The sequence below is a fragment of the Trichechus manatus genome, unplaced genomic scaffold (genome assembly GCF_000243295.1).
Source record: "Trichechus manatus latirostris isolate Lorelei unplaced genomic scaffold, TriManLat1.0 scaffold00063, whole genome shotgun sequence".
In the NCBI taxonomy this organism is placed as follows: Eukaryota; Metazoa; Chordata; class Mammalia; order Sirenia; family Trichechidae; genus Trichechus; species Trichechus manatus.
The window spans coordinates 13,436,550-13,454,878 of record NW_004443999.1 but is presented as its reverse complement, the minus strand read 5'-3'; the positions used below and the strand labels follow the sequence as shown (position 1 = coordinate 13,454,878).

The 18,329-nt window shown below is 40.6% G+C and overlaps 1 protein-coding gene across 3 annotated transcripts in view; it reads right to left on the bottom strand.

Moving 5' to 3' along the window:
• Window positions 1–513: 513 nt before the first annotated feature.
• SERPINB11 (serpin family B member 11) overlaps window positions 514–18,329 on the bottom strand; it is a 39,048-nt gene continuing 21,232 nt past the window's right edge. For all 3 annotated transcript variants that reach the window (XM_023734014.1, XM_004379286.2, XM_023734015.1), the window contains 7 exons: window positions 9,965–10,151; window positions 8,661–8,720; window positions 7,350–7,478; window positions 5,283–5,400; window positions 3,648–3,790; window positions 2,438–2,593; window positions 514–1,656 (listed from right to left, as the gene is read on the bottom strand). In XM_023734014.1, coding sequence (XP_023589782.1) covers window positions 1,252–1,656; window positions 2,438–2,593; window positions 3,648–3,790; window positions 5,283–5,400; window positions 7,350–7,478; window positions 8,661–8,720; window positions 9,965–10,132 — 1,179 coding nt within the window. In that variant the 5' untranslated portion in view covers window positions 10,133–10,151 and the 3' untranslated portion in view covers window positions 514–1,251. The remainder of the gene's footprint in view (window positions 1,657–2,437; window positions 2,594–3,647; window positions 3,791–5,282; window positions 5,401–7,349; window positions 7,479–8,660; window positions 8,721–9,964; window positions 10,152–18,329) is intronic.

The following is an 18,329-nucleotide window of genomic DNA, read 5'->3' as shown; positions in this document are numbered from 1 at the left end:
GGAGCTGCTGTGCTTGGCTCAGACCTTTGAGAGTTCAGGAAGAAAGCATCAGGACACTGAACAGGCAGCAGATGTATTAAGGCCACAGTTACCTGATTATGCTTCATGTTATCGGAAGTAGAAAATAAGGGGACTTTCTTTAAAAATCTTCTCACAGATTTCTGTCTTTTGCTGTTCTTAACTTTTACTCACTGCGTTATAAAACAGAAAAAAAGCTATTATTCAATTTAGGGCCTGACAAAGATGTGGCCAAAAATTCTGCTAAAATGCTCAATTGTTGTTAGGTTCCGATTCATAGCGACCCTATGTACAACAGAATGAAACACTGTTCTATCCTGTGTCATCCTCACAACCGTCGCTATGTTTGAGCCCATTGTTACAGCTACTGTGTCAGTCCATCTCATTGAGGGTCTTGCTCTTTTTTGCTGACCCTCTACCTTACCAAGCATGATGTCCATCTCCAGGGACTGGTCCCTCCTAATACCATGTCCAAAGTACGTGAGACAAAGTCACTAAATTAGGCTTATCTTTATTCAAATTCTCCTTTAATATGTGCATTAAAAGACTTCAAAGAGATTAAGGCATTTCATACGTTCATGATAGTCAATACAGAATTTTGAACTAAAATCCAAGTATTACATTTACACATAAAAACAAAACGATTTTTTTTTTTTTTAATCCATCCAAAGTTGAAACTTTCAGACTGGTTTTCTGAAGGCAGACTGGTTTGCTTATTCAAGATCTCACTGACATATAAGAGTCAAGAATATCTCATCTTTTAAACTTTCTTTTGATTGCCTTGATCATGTCACTGAGAGAGTCCTCAAATGAGGCCCCAATATAAGAAAGCCACAAAAGCCTTTTGAGTAAATGTACTTTTTTCCATGGTTACCATAATCTTCCAAAAAAAAAAAAAACCCATTGCCCTCGAGTCGATTCCGACTCACAGTGACCCTATATGACAGAGTAGAACTGCCCCATGGAGTTTCCAAGGAGCACCTGGTGGATTTGAACTGCTGACCTTTTGGTTAGCAGCCGTAGCACTTAACCACTACACCACCAGGGTTTCCACCATAATCTTAGAGTTCACCAATTTATAGAATAAGTTGGAGGAGATCCTAGACCCATTTTTGAGAAGAGCAAACTGAGGTACAGAGGTATGTGAAGTTCAAATGAGAGTGAACTGGTTGTTTGGCCATGTTTGCCCCTGTACCTCCTCTGTGACTCTGAGCCTTGCCCAACCCCATTTGCTTATGGAGAGGCGAGCTTGCCGAAAAAGAGAATCATGTTGGTACGAGTGTGCTTTATGAAGAACAGGAAGGGGCGATTGGCCATGAACTGAGCTCGCATGGGGACATTTTTTACTACCACGATGTTCCCAGTGGCCGCTGCAGCCTCAGTACCCTCCTCGTTGACATCCACATACGACTTGTGGATGACCTTTGATAAATACAGGTTCTTAGCTGGTGACATTCTAGAAAGATCAGCTTTGGTCTGGTCAAAGATATCTGTCATCCCTAGTGATTTCAACAGAGAATTTAACTCATACTTGATTTCAAGTTTGAATCGGGGAATATACACTTCAACTTCTTTTTCCATCATATTGGAAGAACTGGTCCACTCTTGAAATGTCTTCAGGTTCAGCTCTTTTTCGATCTAGGGGACAAAATATAAATGAGCCCAGACGAGACAAACCACGGGTCTCTACATTGGATGCTGATCATTTTGATAATGCTCAACGAGAATAGTTTCATTCCATCCCTTTCTTTTTACCTTTAAAATGTGCTCAAAACTTACCTAGCTGAAAGAGAAAGTTTGCATTTAGGCACACCTCCTCTTTTCTACTGTCTACTCCTCATCTCTGTTTTATAATAAAACAGCTACAGCCAGGGACAGGACACTAGACCCAGACTCCTGCCCCCACCACACCTCTTCTCAAGTGCTATGAAGCTCATTTTCCCACAAAACCAGGATGCTAAAAAGGGTGGGTAGCCCACAAAAGCATGTTACAACTGGATCAGATATTCTGCCCCTGAAATTAAGACGGCTTGTCAGATTTCTGTGGACCTGGAGCCCAACCAGCTCTAGAGTTGCTTCACTATAGAAAGATGTCTCCAAGAGTCAGACGACCAATATGTGGGTGTGTTTGTACCTTCAGACTTTCTGCACATGGGTGTTTTCATAAATTCGCACAGGACGGCACTTTTGCTTTCTTGTGTCTTTTTCTTCACAGAGGAATAGCTTGTTCTCCCTAAACACATTATCTTCAATGGCAGGGACTAGGTATTCGCCTCCCCATTTCCCCCCCACCCCCCACAGTCCCTCGGACAACACTGCTAAGCCCAGACGTGGATGAATCAGAGACGGACTACGCTAAGGGCACTGGAGAGACAGTGCATGTCGCTTTAGCTACCTGTTAGTGGTTTCGTCACTTTACCTGTTCTAGCTTAGCCTTGCCTACTGGAAGCAGAATAATCATGCTGAGTCTGTTGTTGACAAAGGGCAGCTCAAGCACCTGTATCCGTGGCTTCTTTATGAAGGCCAGTTTAAATATGCCAGTTTGATACATCATGTCCACAGTTACACTTTTACCCTGTTAAAGACCAAAAGTGTTAATTAGATGGTACAGCATAGATGTGTGTACGTGCACCTATGTATAACATAATATGAATATCTGCATTAACACTCTAAAGGCATGGGTAAAATACAAACTACCGAGTACATCCTTCATTACTTTCTTCTTGCAAAGGTTATCACATTTTTCTTATTTTAAAATAAGTCATGGTTCAAACCTGAAGAGTTCTAATTCATATAGATGACTTAAATCCATTACCATCGAGTCAATTCCGACTCAGAGTGACCCTATAGGACAGAGTAGAGCTGCCCATAGGGTTTCCATGGAGCAACTGGTGGATTCAAACTGCTGACCTTTTGGTTAGCAGCCATAGCTCACCGTAGCTCTTAACCACTGAGCCATCAGGGCTCCATAGATGACTTGGGCTTCCCAAAGACAAAGCCAGGATTTCTAGCTAAAATGATTTATGTGGGAAAATGACATCATAGGATCATTTCCTTTTTTAATGCAGTTAGAGACTCTCTAAAAGAAAAATAATTCAGACAGTTATGTTGTGCGGCTAGAGAAATTAATGGCAGAATATACAGAAAGAATGCATAGATAGTTGAACAGTAAGAAAAGAACAGGTTATCTCCCCTGCCAGTGAGCCCCAATGCCCAAAGGCTCCAGTTAGGTGCCCTGTGAGAAAAGCTACTGTCCCTTCACGGGGGGAAAACGAAAATTCATAGAAAACACAGTTAGTGGAGCTAGTGGTGCAGTTTCTGCTTGACTACTAACCTAAAGGTTAGCAGTTCAAACTCACCCAGCAGTGCTGTGGAAGAAAGGCATGGCAATCTGCTTCTGTAAAGATTACAGCAGGGAGGGGACGGATTACGGCCAAGGAAACCCTATGGAGCCATTCTACTCTGTAATACATGGGGTCACATGAGTCAAAATTAACTAAGTGACAATGGGTTTGGATTTTTGGTTTCTGAAACCCAGACTAGCACTTTCACTAAAACTTTCTAAGTTGTCCTTAAATAATTATTGCATTCTCCAAAATTTGTCATCAATCAAAGAATGAAATCCTTACCTCACCTAGCTGAAAAGGAGTTTTACTCGTTTCTCCTTCTTGAAATTTATTTTGCCATTGTCCTTTGAAATATATGACATTCACCAATACCATTACAGAAGAAGGGTCAATTGTGCCCTTTCCAAAGAGGTTTGTGACTTTTCCTTGTATTAAAAAAAAGAAGAAGAAGAAGATAATTCTTTGTATTTCAGTTTACTGATGATAGAGAGTTGAATAGTCACAAGACATTTGGAGCCATTGCTTTGTTGTCATTGTTGTTGAGAATATACACAGCAAAACATACACCAGTTCAACAGTTTCTACATGTACAATTCAGTGACAATGATTACATTCAAGTTGTGCAACCATTCTCGCCTTCCTTTTCTGGGTTGTTCCTCCACCATTAACATAAACTCACTGCTCCCTAAGGTTGCTATCTAATCTTTCAATTGCTTTGTCATTTTGATCCCATATAGATAGTTCTTAAAGAGCACAATGATCAAGGCAGACAGTCTTTACTAGTTAACCTAAACTATTGTTCAGTTTTAAGAAGACTTCAGGGGATAGTTTGGGTTTAAGATTTAAAGATTATCTCAGGGCAATAGCTTCAGGAGTTCATCCACCCTCCATGGCTCCAGAAAGTCCATTGCTTCTTTAAGGCTTATTGTAAATTTGAAATGCCTGAAGAGGTCCCTCTTCTGGCTGTACAGCTTGTCCTTGTCAAATTAAATTTATTTCAAAGAATACAGAACATGTAGTTATCTCTAATCAGAAGATGGCAGGACAAATACTTGTTATTTTCAACAAATATTTTACGCAAGGAAAGAAAAGAAAAGACAGAGGAGAAATCTTTAGGTCAAGAGACCTAAAGGGACTACTCCTTCAGGCCATTGGATGCAGTTTTAAAAAATAGTAGTGATTTGTGGTAAAATTTTTGGCAAACTAGAAATAGAAAGAAAATTCCTTAATCTGAAAAAGAACATTCATTAAAAAAAAAACCTGAGGCAAACTTTATACTTAATGATGAATTATTAAAAGCCTTCTCCCTAAGTTCGGAAACAAGACACAACACAAAGATCCCAGTATCATCACTTCTATCCAGCTGAAGGTCCTAGTCAATAACACAAGAGGGGAAAAAAAGCAAAAAAGACTAAGAAGGAAGATGAATGTGTGTACAGAAATCTAAAATTATCTAAAGCTAAACTAGAATTATTGAGTGAATTCAGCAATGTTAACATACAAAAGTAAATTATATATTTATATACCAACAAGTAAAATTTGAAATAATAGATGCCAGCGAAAATTCAGCAAACACCTTAAACAATTTATCAAAACATATGCAAGCCTCCAACATAGAGAAATACAAAATGTTATTGAAAGAAATTAAGGAGGACCTAAAGAAATGGAGGTGAACTTCATAGTCATGGAATGACTTTTATAAAGATAAATACTGTAAGGATGTCTTTGCTCATCAAATTATTCTATAGATTAAATATTATTCCAACTAAAATATGCCTCCATTTCCTTAATTGTTTATCTGCTTATGTCAGGTTCTGAACTTCACTCAATTTCCTGTTAGCATTTACTCAAGGAGTTAACCTACATCGCACAGATAAAGTTTGGAGACACCTTTGTGAGTGTGTGACTTATCCTTACCATTGGTTTTACTTTCAACCCAAGCATTAATGGTTTTCCTTGTTTCTTCCGGAGAGTGTTCAAAATCAACAGTTTTTAGCTGGGCTTGATACAGTTTCTCAGAACAGGTTAAATATTGCTGTAAAAGAAAGGACAATAACACAATACAAAGATAACCAAAACAAAACAAAATTGTTGCTATTGCATCAATTCCAGCTCATAGCAACCCTATAAGGCAGAGTAGAACCGCCCCATAGGGTTTCCAAGGCTGTAATCTTTATGGAAGCAGACTGTCTCATTGGTAGGTTTGAACTGCTGACTTATCTGTTAGCAGCCGAGCACTTAACCAGTGCACCTCCAAGGCTCCTGGAAGTATGCATAAAAGCATCTTAAAGAATGTCTCTACTTTTATTCATCTCTTACGTATTATCCAGGTGAAAATGTGCATAAATATAGCTTCAGTGTGAAGAACCTAGCCTTCTCTTTTACCCCTAAACCCCTGCCATGTGGTATTCTGGAGCTACCGTTGGTTACCATCCATGGCCCTTGATTCCTACAACCATGACCTATCCACTGCCTCACTGCCAAGGCAGCAACTAAATCCCCATGGACCCAGTGGAATTGCCCATGATTCCATTTGTCAGACCTTGGGGACATGCCTCTATGGCCCAGCAAGACCCAGTGCCCCACCAAGAACTAAGCAGAATGATCTGAAACTTAGAACTATGGCAGGTATGACAATGGCTGCCTATTGTTTGGTTTGCCATTTGCCCAACTGGATCCTTTTATGCCTAAATCCAGTGTAGAATAAAAACAAAGCTTCACTCAGAGCAAAAACTGGGCCTCAGGATGAGTCAGGGAGCTTCTTGTCCCAAGCTGAGTCCAATCTCACCTCAATTACAGCAGGATGATGTAACAATTAAAGACAGGAAGCTGGCACAACTCGAAGAATGTAATCAGTGTTGCTGAAACTGTTTAATCAGCGTATATATTGCTGTGTATATTCTCAACAACGGCAACAGAATAAATAAAATTTCTTTTTAAGATTAAAAAGGAAAGGAATACATTTTTCAAAATCCCTCATTGGTTAGCCTACAATATGGAGAGCACAAACAGACAGACTGGCTAAGTGGAACTCTTACCACTGGGCTGTGGGATTTAATAGAGTCATCATTAAGTTCTCATACACACACACACACACAAAAACAGGAACTTGGATTTGGCTAGGATCAAATCCATCTTTGGCCATTTAATTACCTCTGAGACTTTCGTCAAGTTGACTTTTCAGAATCTGTTTCCCTATCTGTAGAATTAATGGCAATTGTGTACCTGTATGGATCCCTGGTGGCTCAGTGGTTAAGAGCTATGGCTGCTAACCAAAAGGTCAGCAGTTCGAATCCACCAGCCACTCCTTGGAAACCCTATGGGGTAGTTCTAATGTGTCCTGTAGGGTCACTATGAGTCAGAATCAACTTGACGGCAATGGGTGTACTGGTATCTTAGGACTACGTAAGGATTATATGAGATAATGACTATAAAATACTAAGTAGAGTGAATGGCACATAGTAGGCACTCAATAAAATGATGTTACAGTACTGTTGGGAAATGGCATACATAGTGTTAGAATTTTAGAGCCAGAAAGAACTAATCTACTCCTCACATTCTACAGAAAGGGGAATGATTTTCCCAAAGTCATATGTCTAATTGGGAATGCAACTCAGGTCTCTTGGCTCCCAGTCCCCTACTCCTTGATACTCTGCCATTAAAGACCTTAGAAGAAGAGATGAGAAATGTATTTTGCTTTTCCTCTGGTCCATAAGGGATAATTCTTATCTACTTTGTTTTGTGGTTTATCTCCCACCCTGGTTCTTGGACAACTCTGGGGATTTCTCAGAAGTAAACTTTTATGTAACATTTCACAACTTTACATGGGAGTTGGTAAAACCATCCCATTGAAACTCTGAGTCAGCTCAAGTCATTCTCTTAAAGATGAATGCTGTGTGACTCTTCCCACTCTTCACTGATTTTATGATGTGAAAATCAGAGGGTGCCAAGAAAGCTGCTGGCCACCATTCCAGATGGGCTTACCTGATGGAACGCCATCAACTTTGTCCCGTAGAGTCTGTTGGCAATGCTGAGGGTATAGTTAGAGTCTGGCTGCTTGATTTGAGACAGTAAGGCTCCCAACTCTGAATGAATCCTTCCAGCTTGGCTGCACTGAAGCATCAGTAAACAAAGAATGGTGCATTAAATTGCTTGATTTCTTGCCATTGGAGATTTATTAGTAAGGTGAAAACAACATCTACAGAGCAAGGTGTTTGCCTCTGGATAAAAGGGTAGCAGGTACTAATAAACAAGGAGTTGAATAGTTTCAAAGCATTTTTCTTCTGTAGGCTTTCTCTAGCACAACACTCTCACCACTGTGACTTCAGGTTGCAAACCGTGTATAGAATCATAAACTATTGTAAAAGACACACGCACTTGTTGACCCTACCAGTAATAGCTAGCATAACTCAAACACAGAAGTTGACATAAATAAGGGCATCCTGATGGGGTATTCAGGGTGATAATCCAAGTTTTCTTGTGCCTTTGTGCCTATAGCATCATTTCTCTTCTTGTTCACAATTTTTTCAATATTTCAGTTTAATGAAACTCTGCAGAACTGCATTGAACTGACCTTACACACCCATCTGTCCCTCAGTGGTCAAAATTCTACTATGCATTCAGCTTTGACGAATTGGAAAAATGGCTGAGAATTCATGGACATTGTAGGGGTATGTTTGTATTTCCTAAAGCAATAGTTCCCAAACTAGGCCTTAATCTCCAAAGAATAAATTGAGTTTTGTGAAGTGTTCTGTGAATCTATGTGCATTAGTATATTTTTTTCAATCAATCACAATCAAACATATAGCTATTTTCATGTGGGAGTTCTACATAATTTTTATGTCAAAAGGAATCTTCCTACTGGAAAGTAAAGACCGTAGTCCCAGAACCTGTGGGTTGGGCACATCAGGCCTTGTTTTCCAGGTGTATAATTACATGGAAAAGCATCAGAGTCTTGTTTCAGTCCCTTCACTGTACTGAAAAAAATCTGACACTACATAGATGACGACAGCAGACTCAACATGGGCATAGTCAATAAAAGAACAGAAACGTTTGAGAAAGGGTGACAATAAAAAAGGTAATAAAATCTGGAGGACTTTATTATTGTTATTATTATCATTATATTAAACTCTGTAGGCTGTAGTGATTATCAGGAAGATCAAAGGAGGAGACAAAAGGAGACATTGCTAGCTCCCTTATGGGCCAACCAGGAGACTCCACTCAACCCTGAGCTATTATTTCTTGGTGCTCTTATGTTAAAGGCCGTTCGACAGCTCAGCAGTGACATAATCATACCTTAGATGAGTCCTTAAACCCTGGTTTTAGTGATTCTACAACATGATTAAAGTGAAGCACCTAGAAAAAGAAAGAGGGATCAATTGAAATCAAAAGCAATGTCCAGTCTATAAAGTCCATTTCAGATAAAGACCAATGATAATAGCTAACATTTTATAATGTTATGTTCCAAGTCCTGAACTACGTCTTTACGTGTCTTATATTATTTAACCCTCCCAACCACTTTATGAGTAGATGCTATTACCCTCATTTTATAGTTAGAAAACTTGAGGTCAAGAAAGATTGAACGACTTGTTCCAGGCAGTTGTCTGTCAGGCTCCAGGGACTGGGCTCTTATCCACTAGACTCTTCTGTCTCTCTCCGCTTGTTCTCAGGTCATTACCTAGGACAGTGCCCACCTGGGGCCGTGTAAGACATTACATGTTTTCCCAGCACAATATCTATTTTAAGTACAAGAAAATCATGAAAGTGCATTGAGATATGGAATAAAGAAATAAATGATAAAAATGATAAGATTTGTAAGTATCCTAAGATTTGTTTAGTGACATTTTTCTTGACTTTCTACAGCAATAAAAAAATATACAATGGAAAAATCACAGGATATCAGTCTATGTAACCTGAAAACCTTCCTCTGTGAGTCTCAGTTTTCTCATTCATATAATAGGGTTACAATCCCTACCCCCTACGCAGAGTTGTTATAAAGTTCAAATGTAACAATGAATATTTACAAAATAAAGAACTTGATAACTTTTAAAGTGTCCTATAAATGTAAGTCATTAGGTTTTATTATAAATTTAACTGCAGAGGGCAAGACTAGAGCCACACATGTGTTCTCTAACACATTTAAATCACGAGAGGAAGAATTCCAAAAGTAAACTGCAGAGATTTATTTGTGGTGCTACTGATAGCAAGTAAGAGACTATGTAATTGCGTTACTTAAACCATTATCCATTTTTAAGAAATATGATTTGCCCAAATGTATTTTATCTTTCACAAGATGATCATTTCCTTGGTATAAAGATGCGAGTGATTTCACTGACCCATAGTGGGCAAATGAAAGATTTCTAGACTATGGAGAAATCTTTGGAGCCCTGGTGGCGCAGTGGCTCAGCTCTGGGCTGCAGACCAAAAGGTCTGTGGTCGCTTTGTGGGAAGAAAGATGTGTCAGTCCGCTCCCATAAAGATTACAGCCTTGGAAACCTTATGGGGAAGTTCTACTCTGTCCTATAGGGTCACTATGAGACAAAATCAACTCGATGGCAATGGGTTTTTTCGTTTGGGGAAATCTTTGTTGTGTTCCATACCTTTTCCATTTGCTCTGCACTGTTTCTTCTGGCACCAAGGAGGATCATACTCAGGGCATAAAGCAGACTCAGAGGGGAAAAGAAAATGTTATCTCCTATGTTGTTACTGTTCAGCTCTTTGAACACGTCAAGGCAAAATTCAACGTTCGCTGTGCTGAGGGAACCCATGGTGTATGCTGAGCACTGCCTGCGAACAGAAGGAAAAACAGTCTTAGAATATCACTTGATGATACAAATAATATCTCCAGTTCAGTTATTACATTTCATAATTTTAAGTGTCTGAGCACACAGCTTCATAGAAAATCACATACCTTGTCAGAATTTCTGAGAAATGAGTGAATGCCAGAGGGGAGAATTCACAGTAGCTTTAGAATCTAATGAATAGAAGATTTATTATTCCTTTCAACCAACTGTTCACAGCTCTCTCACTATTATTTGTGTACATTTAAAAATGATCCATAATTGTTCTGGCGCAATAGAGCAGAAGGTATTGGATCTTTGTGCTCTTAATTTCCATGCTTTAAGACACTCCTCATCCAGGAATTTGTGTAGAAAAAGTGTTGAAATACATCAGCTTAGCCAGACCAGATATTTTTCCACTAGACTACTCACCTTCACAGCCTCACAGAAAACAGCTCCATATCTGTCATTCTTGCACAAACAAGTTGATCATCGATAAAGCAAATTTGTGCAAAATTATCTGCACGTTTTCATCTCCTTTGTGGGACCTCATGAAAGTAAGGCAATACCAGCAAGTAGGTCCTGCCATGAGGACACTGGTTGTTCAGTGGTAGAGTTCTCACCTGCCGTGCAGGACACCTAGGTTTGATTCCTGGTCAACGCACTTTATGAGCAGCCAAGACCTGTCTGTCACTGGTGGCCTGTGTATTACTGTGCTGCTGAACAGGTTTCAGTAGAGCTTCCAGATTAAGACAGACTGGGAAGAAAGACTTGGCGATCTACTTCTAAAAATAAGCCAGTGACAACCATATCTGCAACCAGCCATAGCGATGGCGCAAGACCAGGCAATGTTTCCTTCTGTTGTGCGTGGGGTCACCATGAGTAGGGTGCCTATTCGATGGCAGCTAACAAAATGAAAAAGTGCTACCATAACAAGATGACCGAAGCCCTCAACCCTGGGCCCCAGTCATAATGTCAGTGAAAGTGTAGAAATAGAAGAGAAAATCCTGGGAAGAACAGATGTTGGAATATGTCTTACTTTAGGGCAATGGCATGTCAGGAAGGAAGAGTGTATTTATTGAGCACTGCTAACTGTAGGGTGCTGTAGATACAAAAATGATCAAGCTTGGTCTCTGCCTTCAGGGAGCTTTCATTCTTCAATCATCTCCGTTGCCATGGAACACTTTTTTCCTCTAAATCCTAGGTCCCTGTTCTCTCTTGGTTCATCTTTTACCTCATTGGTCCCTCCTTCCTTCTGAGTCTCTTCTGCAGGATCTTTCTCACATCCCTAACCCCTGTACATCATAATGGAGTCCTTGGGTGGTGCAGATGGTTAGCATACTCAGCTGCTAACTGAAAGGTTAGAGGCTCCAGTGCACCCAGACGTGACTCGGAAGAAAGGCTTGGTGATTTACTTCCAAAAAATCAGTCATTGAAAACCCTGTGGAGGATAGTTCCACTCTGACACACACGGATCACCATGAGTCAGAACTGACTTGATGGCATCTGGTTTTGGTTATACATCACAATACATTAGGATTCAGACTTTGGGCCTCTTCTCTATTGACACTCATACCCAAGGGATCTCATCCAAATCTATGCTTTAAATGTCACTGATATGCTATCAGTTCCTGAATCCCAGACTCATGTATCCAATTACCTGCTCAACAACTCCACCTGAATGTCTAATACGTATCTCAAACTTAACATGTCCAAAAACAAACTCTTGCTTTCCTAATCCCTCTCTCCAGGCTGACAGCCTTCCTCATCTCCATAAGTGGTAATTCTATTTTTCCATTTGTTCAGGCTAAAAACCCTGGGATCATCCTTAGATACTCTCTCATTCACATCACATTCAATCTATCAAAAAATCCTGTTTTCTCTGTCTCAAAAATATTCACAATCCTTCCCTTTCTCATCCCTCCATTTACCACCCTGGTCAGAGCTATCATCATTCTTCTCCTGGATTATTAAAAGTTTCCTAACTCCTCTTCTTACCTCTATCTTTACTCTCCTCCATTATATATCCACAGAGAAGCCAGAGTGATTTTTTTTTAAATATCAGTAGGTTATGTACTCATCTGCTCAAAAACTCCAGTGGCTTCTGTCTCTCTCAGGGTAGAAGCCAAGGTCCTTACTTGGATCAACCAGGCCCTCCATGGTCTGGTCCTGCTACCTCTCAGATCTCATTCTCCTAGCACTCTCTCTCCAGCTCATTCTGTTTTAGCCACATCAATTCCTTGTGTTCCTTCAACATGCCAAGCACATTCCACCTCAGAGTCTTTGCACTTGCTATACCTTCTTCTGGGACGTTCTTCCCAAAGATAGTCAAAAGGCTCACTCTAGCAGTTGATTATCTCTGTCCATACATCTCATCAATAAGGCTTTCCCTGACCTTTCTACTTGAAATATCAGCTCCTGTCCCTTCAGGCACCCTCCATCCCATTACTCAAGTTTATTTTCTGTCATAGTATATATCATCATAATATCACTTGACATACTATACAGATATGTATTGTCTGATCCTCCTCCCCATCAGAATGCAACCCCCATGAAAGCAAGGATTTTGTTTTTTATTTGAGGTAAAATGATTTTATTTTATTACACTATGCTTATTATCATCCCTGTTTTATAAGGATAGTATCTTAATGGGAAAAAAAAAGCAGTTTTGTCCAATATATAAAGCATTAATAGGGCTAATCTGATAGTTAACGGTTAATAAATATACTATTATTTGCCTCACTTCACAGGTAGCTCTGACAGCTCTTCAAGCATTTAGTTCATGACATCAAGTAGGAAAACTTTAAGTTCATACTTTTCCCCAAAATTATCAGGCATGTGTAATTTGAATTAATTCATGAACTTTGGTATTTAGCATGCTTATTTGCAAGACAGAGTTTTAACTATCATTCAGGTAGCACTGGCGGTCTATCCTTTCTCCACTGATTATCCAAAATTCTGCCATTCTAACTGTTAGCATAGTTCTTTCACAACAGAATGTCCGTGTTAATCTTACATTCAACTGATCTGATGCAATAATCTTTATTGACAATTCCCTCTGTATCTGGGTAACCGCGTTTACATGTATATAGGGTCGTGTGGATGAATGCACAGATTTTGGTTCATTGAATATGTTGGTCTTCCTCACTAGATTGAACATTCATTGTGGGCAGAGAAAATTTACTTTTGAAATTATCAGCGTCTTGCACAATTACCCAGCAATTAATACATATTAGAGAAATCAAAATTCTAAATATTTTACAATTTTTTGTTAAAGTAGTTCCTCTGGGAAGAGGAGCTCAAGGAAGACAGAAGTCCCAAGGGACACAGAATGCTGTCAAAGATCCATATCCCAGAGGAGTCCCCACCCAGGGGGTGAGGGAAAGCTGGAAGTGTCCTAGAAGTAGAAGAACTTCAAATTGAACCCCCAAAGTGGAAATAATTGCAGAAACTTCCCTTGAGTAGACTCTATGTCTACTTTTAGGGTGAGAAAAATATCTTCCAAAAATGAGAAATACTTCATCTGGAAGTTGTCGTGGAAGAAAGGGAGAAGAAAAATGTCCAAGATTGTAGCCCTTCTAGGCTAAGAAGGGGGATTGCCAGAAGAAAAGGAAGTGTGAGAAGGAGGGGAATATGTCTTAGCAGGAGGTATTAATGTTAAAAACTGCAAGAGGACAGAGGTCTGTGTCTGTCCTTCATGGGGAAATACATGTCCAAGAATAGCTAAGACGCCAGGTCCTTACAAACTGGAACACAGTCTGGGTAGATTCTTGCCCATTTCCCAAGAATCCGCTGTCATGACTTAACCTTACCAAGGCTCCTTGTGCCTACCTCTCCTCGCCTAAATCACAGCTATCCTTTTACTCTCACTCTCTGCCCTTCAAACTTAAAATTTTACATATGCTCATTTCCTAAGAATTTCAGAATCTTAACCCTGTCACACAAACATGCCCTTAAGAGACTGCACATGTTATGTAACAGACTAATTTTAAAGCCAGAAGAGGAAACTGAGACCCAGAAAAATAAAAGAATTATAATGTTATTAAGAAGGTCAGTTCTTCTAAGGTGCGGAGAGGTGCTTCATGGCACAGATGCCATGACCACGTGTGACTAGCTCTGTTTTGAATAAAGATTATTAGTGAACAATGAAACAGCATCAACAGGGTTCCTTTTGGCTAAACAAATCAGAGATTTGAAATCCAGTAAGCTTGCATCAAAGATTTTAATATGCATACTACTCATGACATACTCATTGCCGTCAAGTCAATTCTGACAGAGTAGAACTGCCCCATAGGGTTTCCAAGGAGCAGATGGTAGATTCGAACTGCTGCCCTTTTGGGTAGCAGCCGAGCCACGTTCGTCAGGATATCAGAGCAAGCCACACTCAATTACATCGTAAGCAGACCCCTCATTTGGCTAAACATGCCTATACAAAGGCTGTATTTTACTGCTTTTATCTGCTCCCCTTTGACAGCAAGCACAGCTGAGATAATAAAGCTTCCAGCACAGAAGTATTTCTCTTTACCTTTTTGCTTCCCGATGGTGAAGTGGACAGTTGGGCAGCTGAGATTGGAGCAGTGTCCCTCAAGAGGAAATATAAACCCTTTGCTTTTTGCCCCTCCCTTTCCACTGTGTTCTTGGTGACTCAGCTCTCCACCTGCTGGGCAGCAAGCACAGCCCTGAGAAGGATGACCCTGGAAAGGCCACCCCAGAACTACTTTAAACCCACACACTCAGGATGGCCACGGCTTTCTGTGGAAGTGCCCTGCTCTTAATGTCCTCCTGCCTAACTTATGTGGGAAGATTTGCAAGCAGAACTTCAATTCAAGAAAACAAGCATCAAAAGAGAGTAGCAGTGACACATCAGTTTGGCAGTGCCCTATTCAAAATTCCAGGGATTGCCTGTGCCGGTGTGAATGGGACAAAGTCACTCAACAGGAAATATTCCAGTTGTGACGGACACTTCCTGCCCCAAGGCACGTTCATCCCCATCTCCTGGGTTTTCCCACGTGGAGTTTGTGTTTTTATGTGGCGCTACAGCAATCTGCCAGCAGGTAAATCCTGTCCCAGAAAAAGAACACAAGAGTGAGCTGAAGCAGCAGTGATTCTGTGGTTTCAGTTTAAAAGCTTGGTAGGAGCAACAAGCCTCCTCTACCTAAAGTGAGTTCAGAGGCTGATGTCTGACTCAGGAGTGCGGAAGAAAGAGTATACATTAGGGGGAGGTGCGAGGGCTCGAAACAAAAAACATGTGAGGTGTGCAGTAGTCGGAGTCAGCTTTCAGAAGCTAGGCCAGCTTCCCACAGTCCAATCTTGCCCACACAACAGATAGCCCCACCTCCCCGGGTCGATACCACTACCCAACCTCCGACAATAATGGCAACTGCCGCGTTCTCGTGTTGTGAGAACGTCCCTTATGGCCTGTGATTTTCTCCTCATCCAAAGGGTGCAATACATCCTCTCTTAATCAAAATGAAATCATCCTGCAAGGCACTGGAACTGGAGAAGCTAGGTTGAAAATGATGGCCCTACACACTTACTCTGCCTACCAAATTCTCCTGAAAATAGTTTAATACAACTAACTACACAGAACTGAAAACAGATCCTAAACATTTCCAGCCTTTCTCTGCTCAGAGCAAGTTAAGTTTTCCAGAGTAAGCCAACTTCAGCTGGGGGCCTGGGAGCCTTATACTTAGCATCAGGCTGATCAGCCACTTCTTCACCTTGTTTGCATCTCCTTTGAGGCCCAATAGAATTGAATGTCTTAGCTTTCTTGCTCTCTGAGAATTAGGCCGATTAAAGAAGGACTCTTTACATGGTTGGTCTAGATTGTGCCCCTGTTATTTTCCCTGTTAGAGGAGAAATACTGATACAGTATTCCATTCCTTATTTTTCCTTCCATTAGAAGGACATCCATTAGCCTAACACTCTTGGCCTCTCTTTACTCTCTGACTCACTCTTCCTCCCCTGGTGTCTTAGGTTGGATTCCCTGAATCAGAGTTGTGAAGAAAGTCTTACATGCAAGTTGTTTATTTGGGAAGTGATACCAGGAAGTTATGCTAGGTAAAGTAGAAAGTCAGTGAAAAAGAGGAAGACCCTCAACAAGATGGATTGACACAGTGGCTATAACAATGGGCTTAAGCATAACAACAATTTTGAGGATGGCGCAGGACCAGGCAGTGTTTAGTTTTATTGTTCATGGGGTTGCTATGAGTCAGAGCAGACTCGAGGGCTCCTAACAACAATAACAACAACAACCAGGGAGTAGAAGTAGGAAAGAGAGGGAAGCGGAACAGAGAAGGAGGGTCAGCTAATACAAAGACTGTTATCAAGCTGGCCACTGGTAAGGAATCCCACAGACCTTCAGAGGAACCTTATAAAACATATCTGAAAACTGTCCAACTAGAGGGAAAATGGGGGAAGCATTTATCAACTGGTTTTCATTCCCATTATCAAGGATGGCCCTGTAGGTGTCAAGTCAGGTGGCACCTGCATGAATCTCAAGAGTGCAAGTCCCACACCAAAGCTCAGTAATCCTTGGAGCTGCAAGCAAGACATGAGGGGAGGTGCTATCAAGTTGCAACCACACAGAATTATTTAAAGACTGTGCAGAACTGACAGCCTCAGCAGTAGCTAGATTAAGAGGTAGGAAGGGCACCAGAATGGGAAGTGGAGACCCAGAAGTGTCCAACACATTAAATCTACGGTGTAGCCTATCACTGGGTTTGGGAAAGGAGTTGTGGGAGCCAGCTGTCCAAAGGAAGTGCATATTCTGGTCTATTTCTCCTACCCTGAGTATTCTTGGGGCAGAGACCCACACTGAGAGGCCAGTATCCCTGTGGCTAGCTTGTACATATGTCTAATTCTGAGGATCAGAATGAGAAAATCCATGTTGGCTCATGCCTAATCCTTCTACCTTGTGAACAGGGACCTTGCTTTCTGCTAAATGCCTGGCATTTAGTAAGCTCTCAATAACTAACTGATAAATCATTTTCTTTTTATTGAGAAGAAGGGGGTTGGGGTTAGGATGAGGCAAGAGATAAAGATTTGGAATCACTAATTTGGGAGACTAGGGGAGGGGCTGATCAGGAACACACAAAAGGCTCCTTCACTGAATAGCCAGTTGAGGCTGGAACCACACACTAACAGTGATAGAAAGTGAAAATGAAATGTCAACAAGTGTATTTTGCTGTGATTTGCGAAGTTCCCATCTCCCGTGCTTCCCAGACCCTTGGAACTTAATCCCCACAATCAATCCCCATTTTTTTGTAAAAGTTTTGTGGTTTTATGACAGGATGCTTTAAAAAAGACAGAACTTCTTCAAAGAGGTACTGTAACTCTTATTCTCTTAATACATAAAGCAAGCCTTTCAAAAGAAGTCATGTCATGTGAAACTGAAAACAGCAGCCAGAGCACTTTCTGTTTCGCCAGACTAGCTCTTGACACAGACCCAGGTATGCACAAAATGGAAAGTGTGTGAGGTGTATGATCACAGCCTCGTGGACCCAAGAAAAACAACCACCAATGCTACTGTTTTATTGATTTTCCAGGAGGCACAGAGAGCCTTTCAACTATACTAAGCAATTCTAAATACCAGAAGGGTGAAACTTTGCCTTGTTACTTTTGTCTATACGCTTGGAAAATTTTCCTCAGGTAAGTCGAGAGGAATCCACTGTTTGAAACAGAAACTGAGAGAGAAGCTAGGCTTTTAAAATCCTATAAAGCTCACCAAAAGACACTACTGAAAAACAAGGCAAGCAACAGAGTAGGAAAAAATATTCAAAATGCATATACAGTATTTTTTCACAAATAGCACGCCCGCATAAATAACACGAGAAAACGATGAAATGAGGTGAAAAGGTGAAAATCTAATATGCCCATGCATATACTGCACGTCTCGTGACATTTCCAGAAGTGAATTTCAGCCTCGTTTGCCCTTATTCAATAGTCCGAAAATGTTATTTTTTTATCATATTTTGTGTAATAAATGTATAAGCCATGGTCAAGAAGTCATGAATCGAGTTTGACACTGCCCCAGTAATCAGAAAATAAACAATTGCAACTGTGTGTTTGTTTATATTCATTTCAGTTGATAAGCATATCCCCGTCGATTTTGAGTCATCAATCAGAACCTTGAACCTGCTGAAGACTGTCTATAAATCACGTGCTATCAACTGGAAGCATAAAC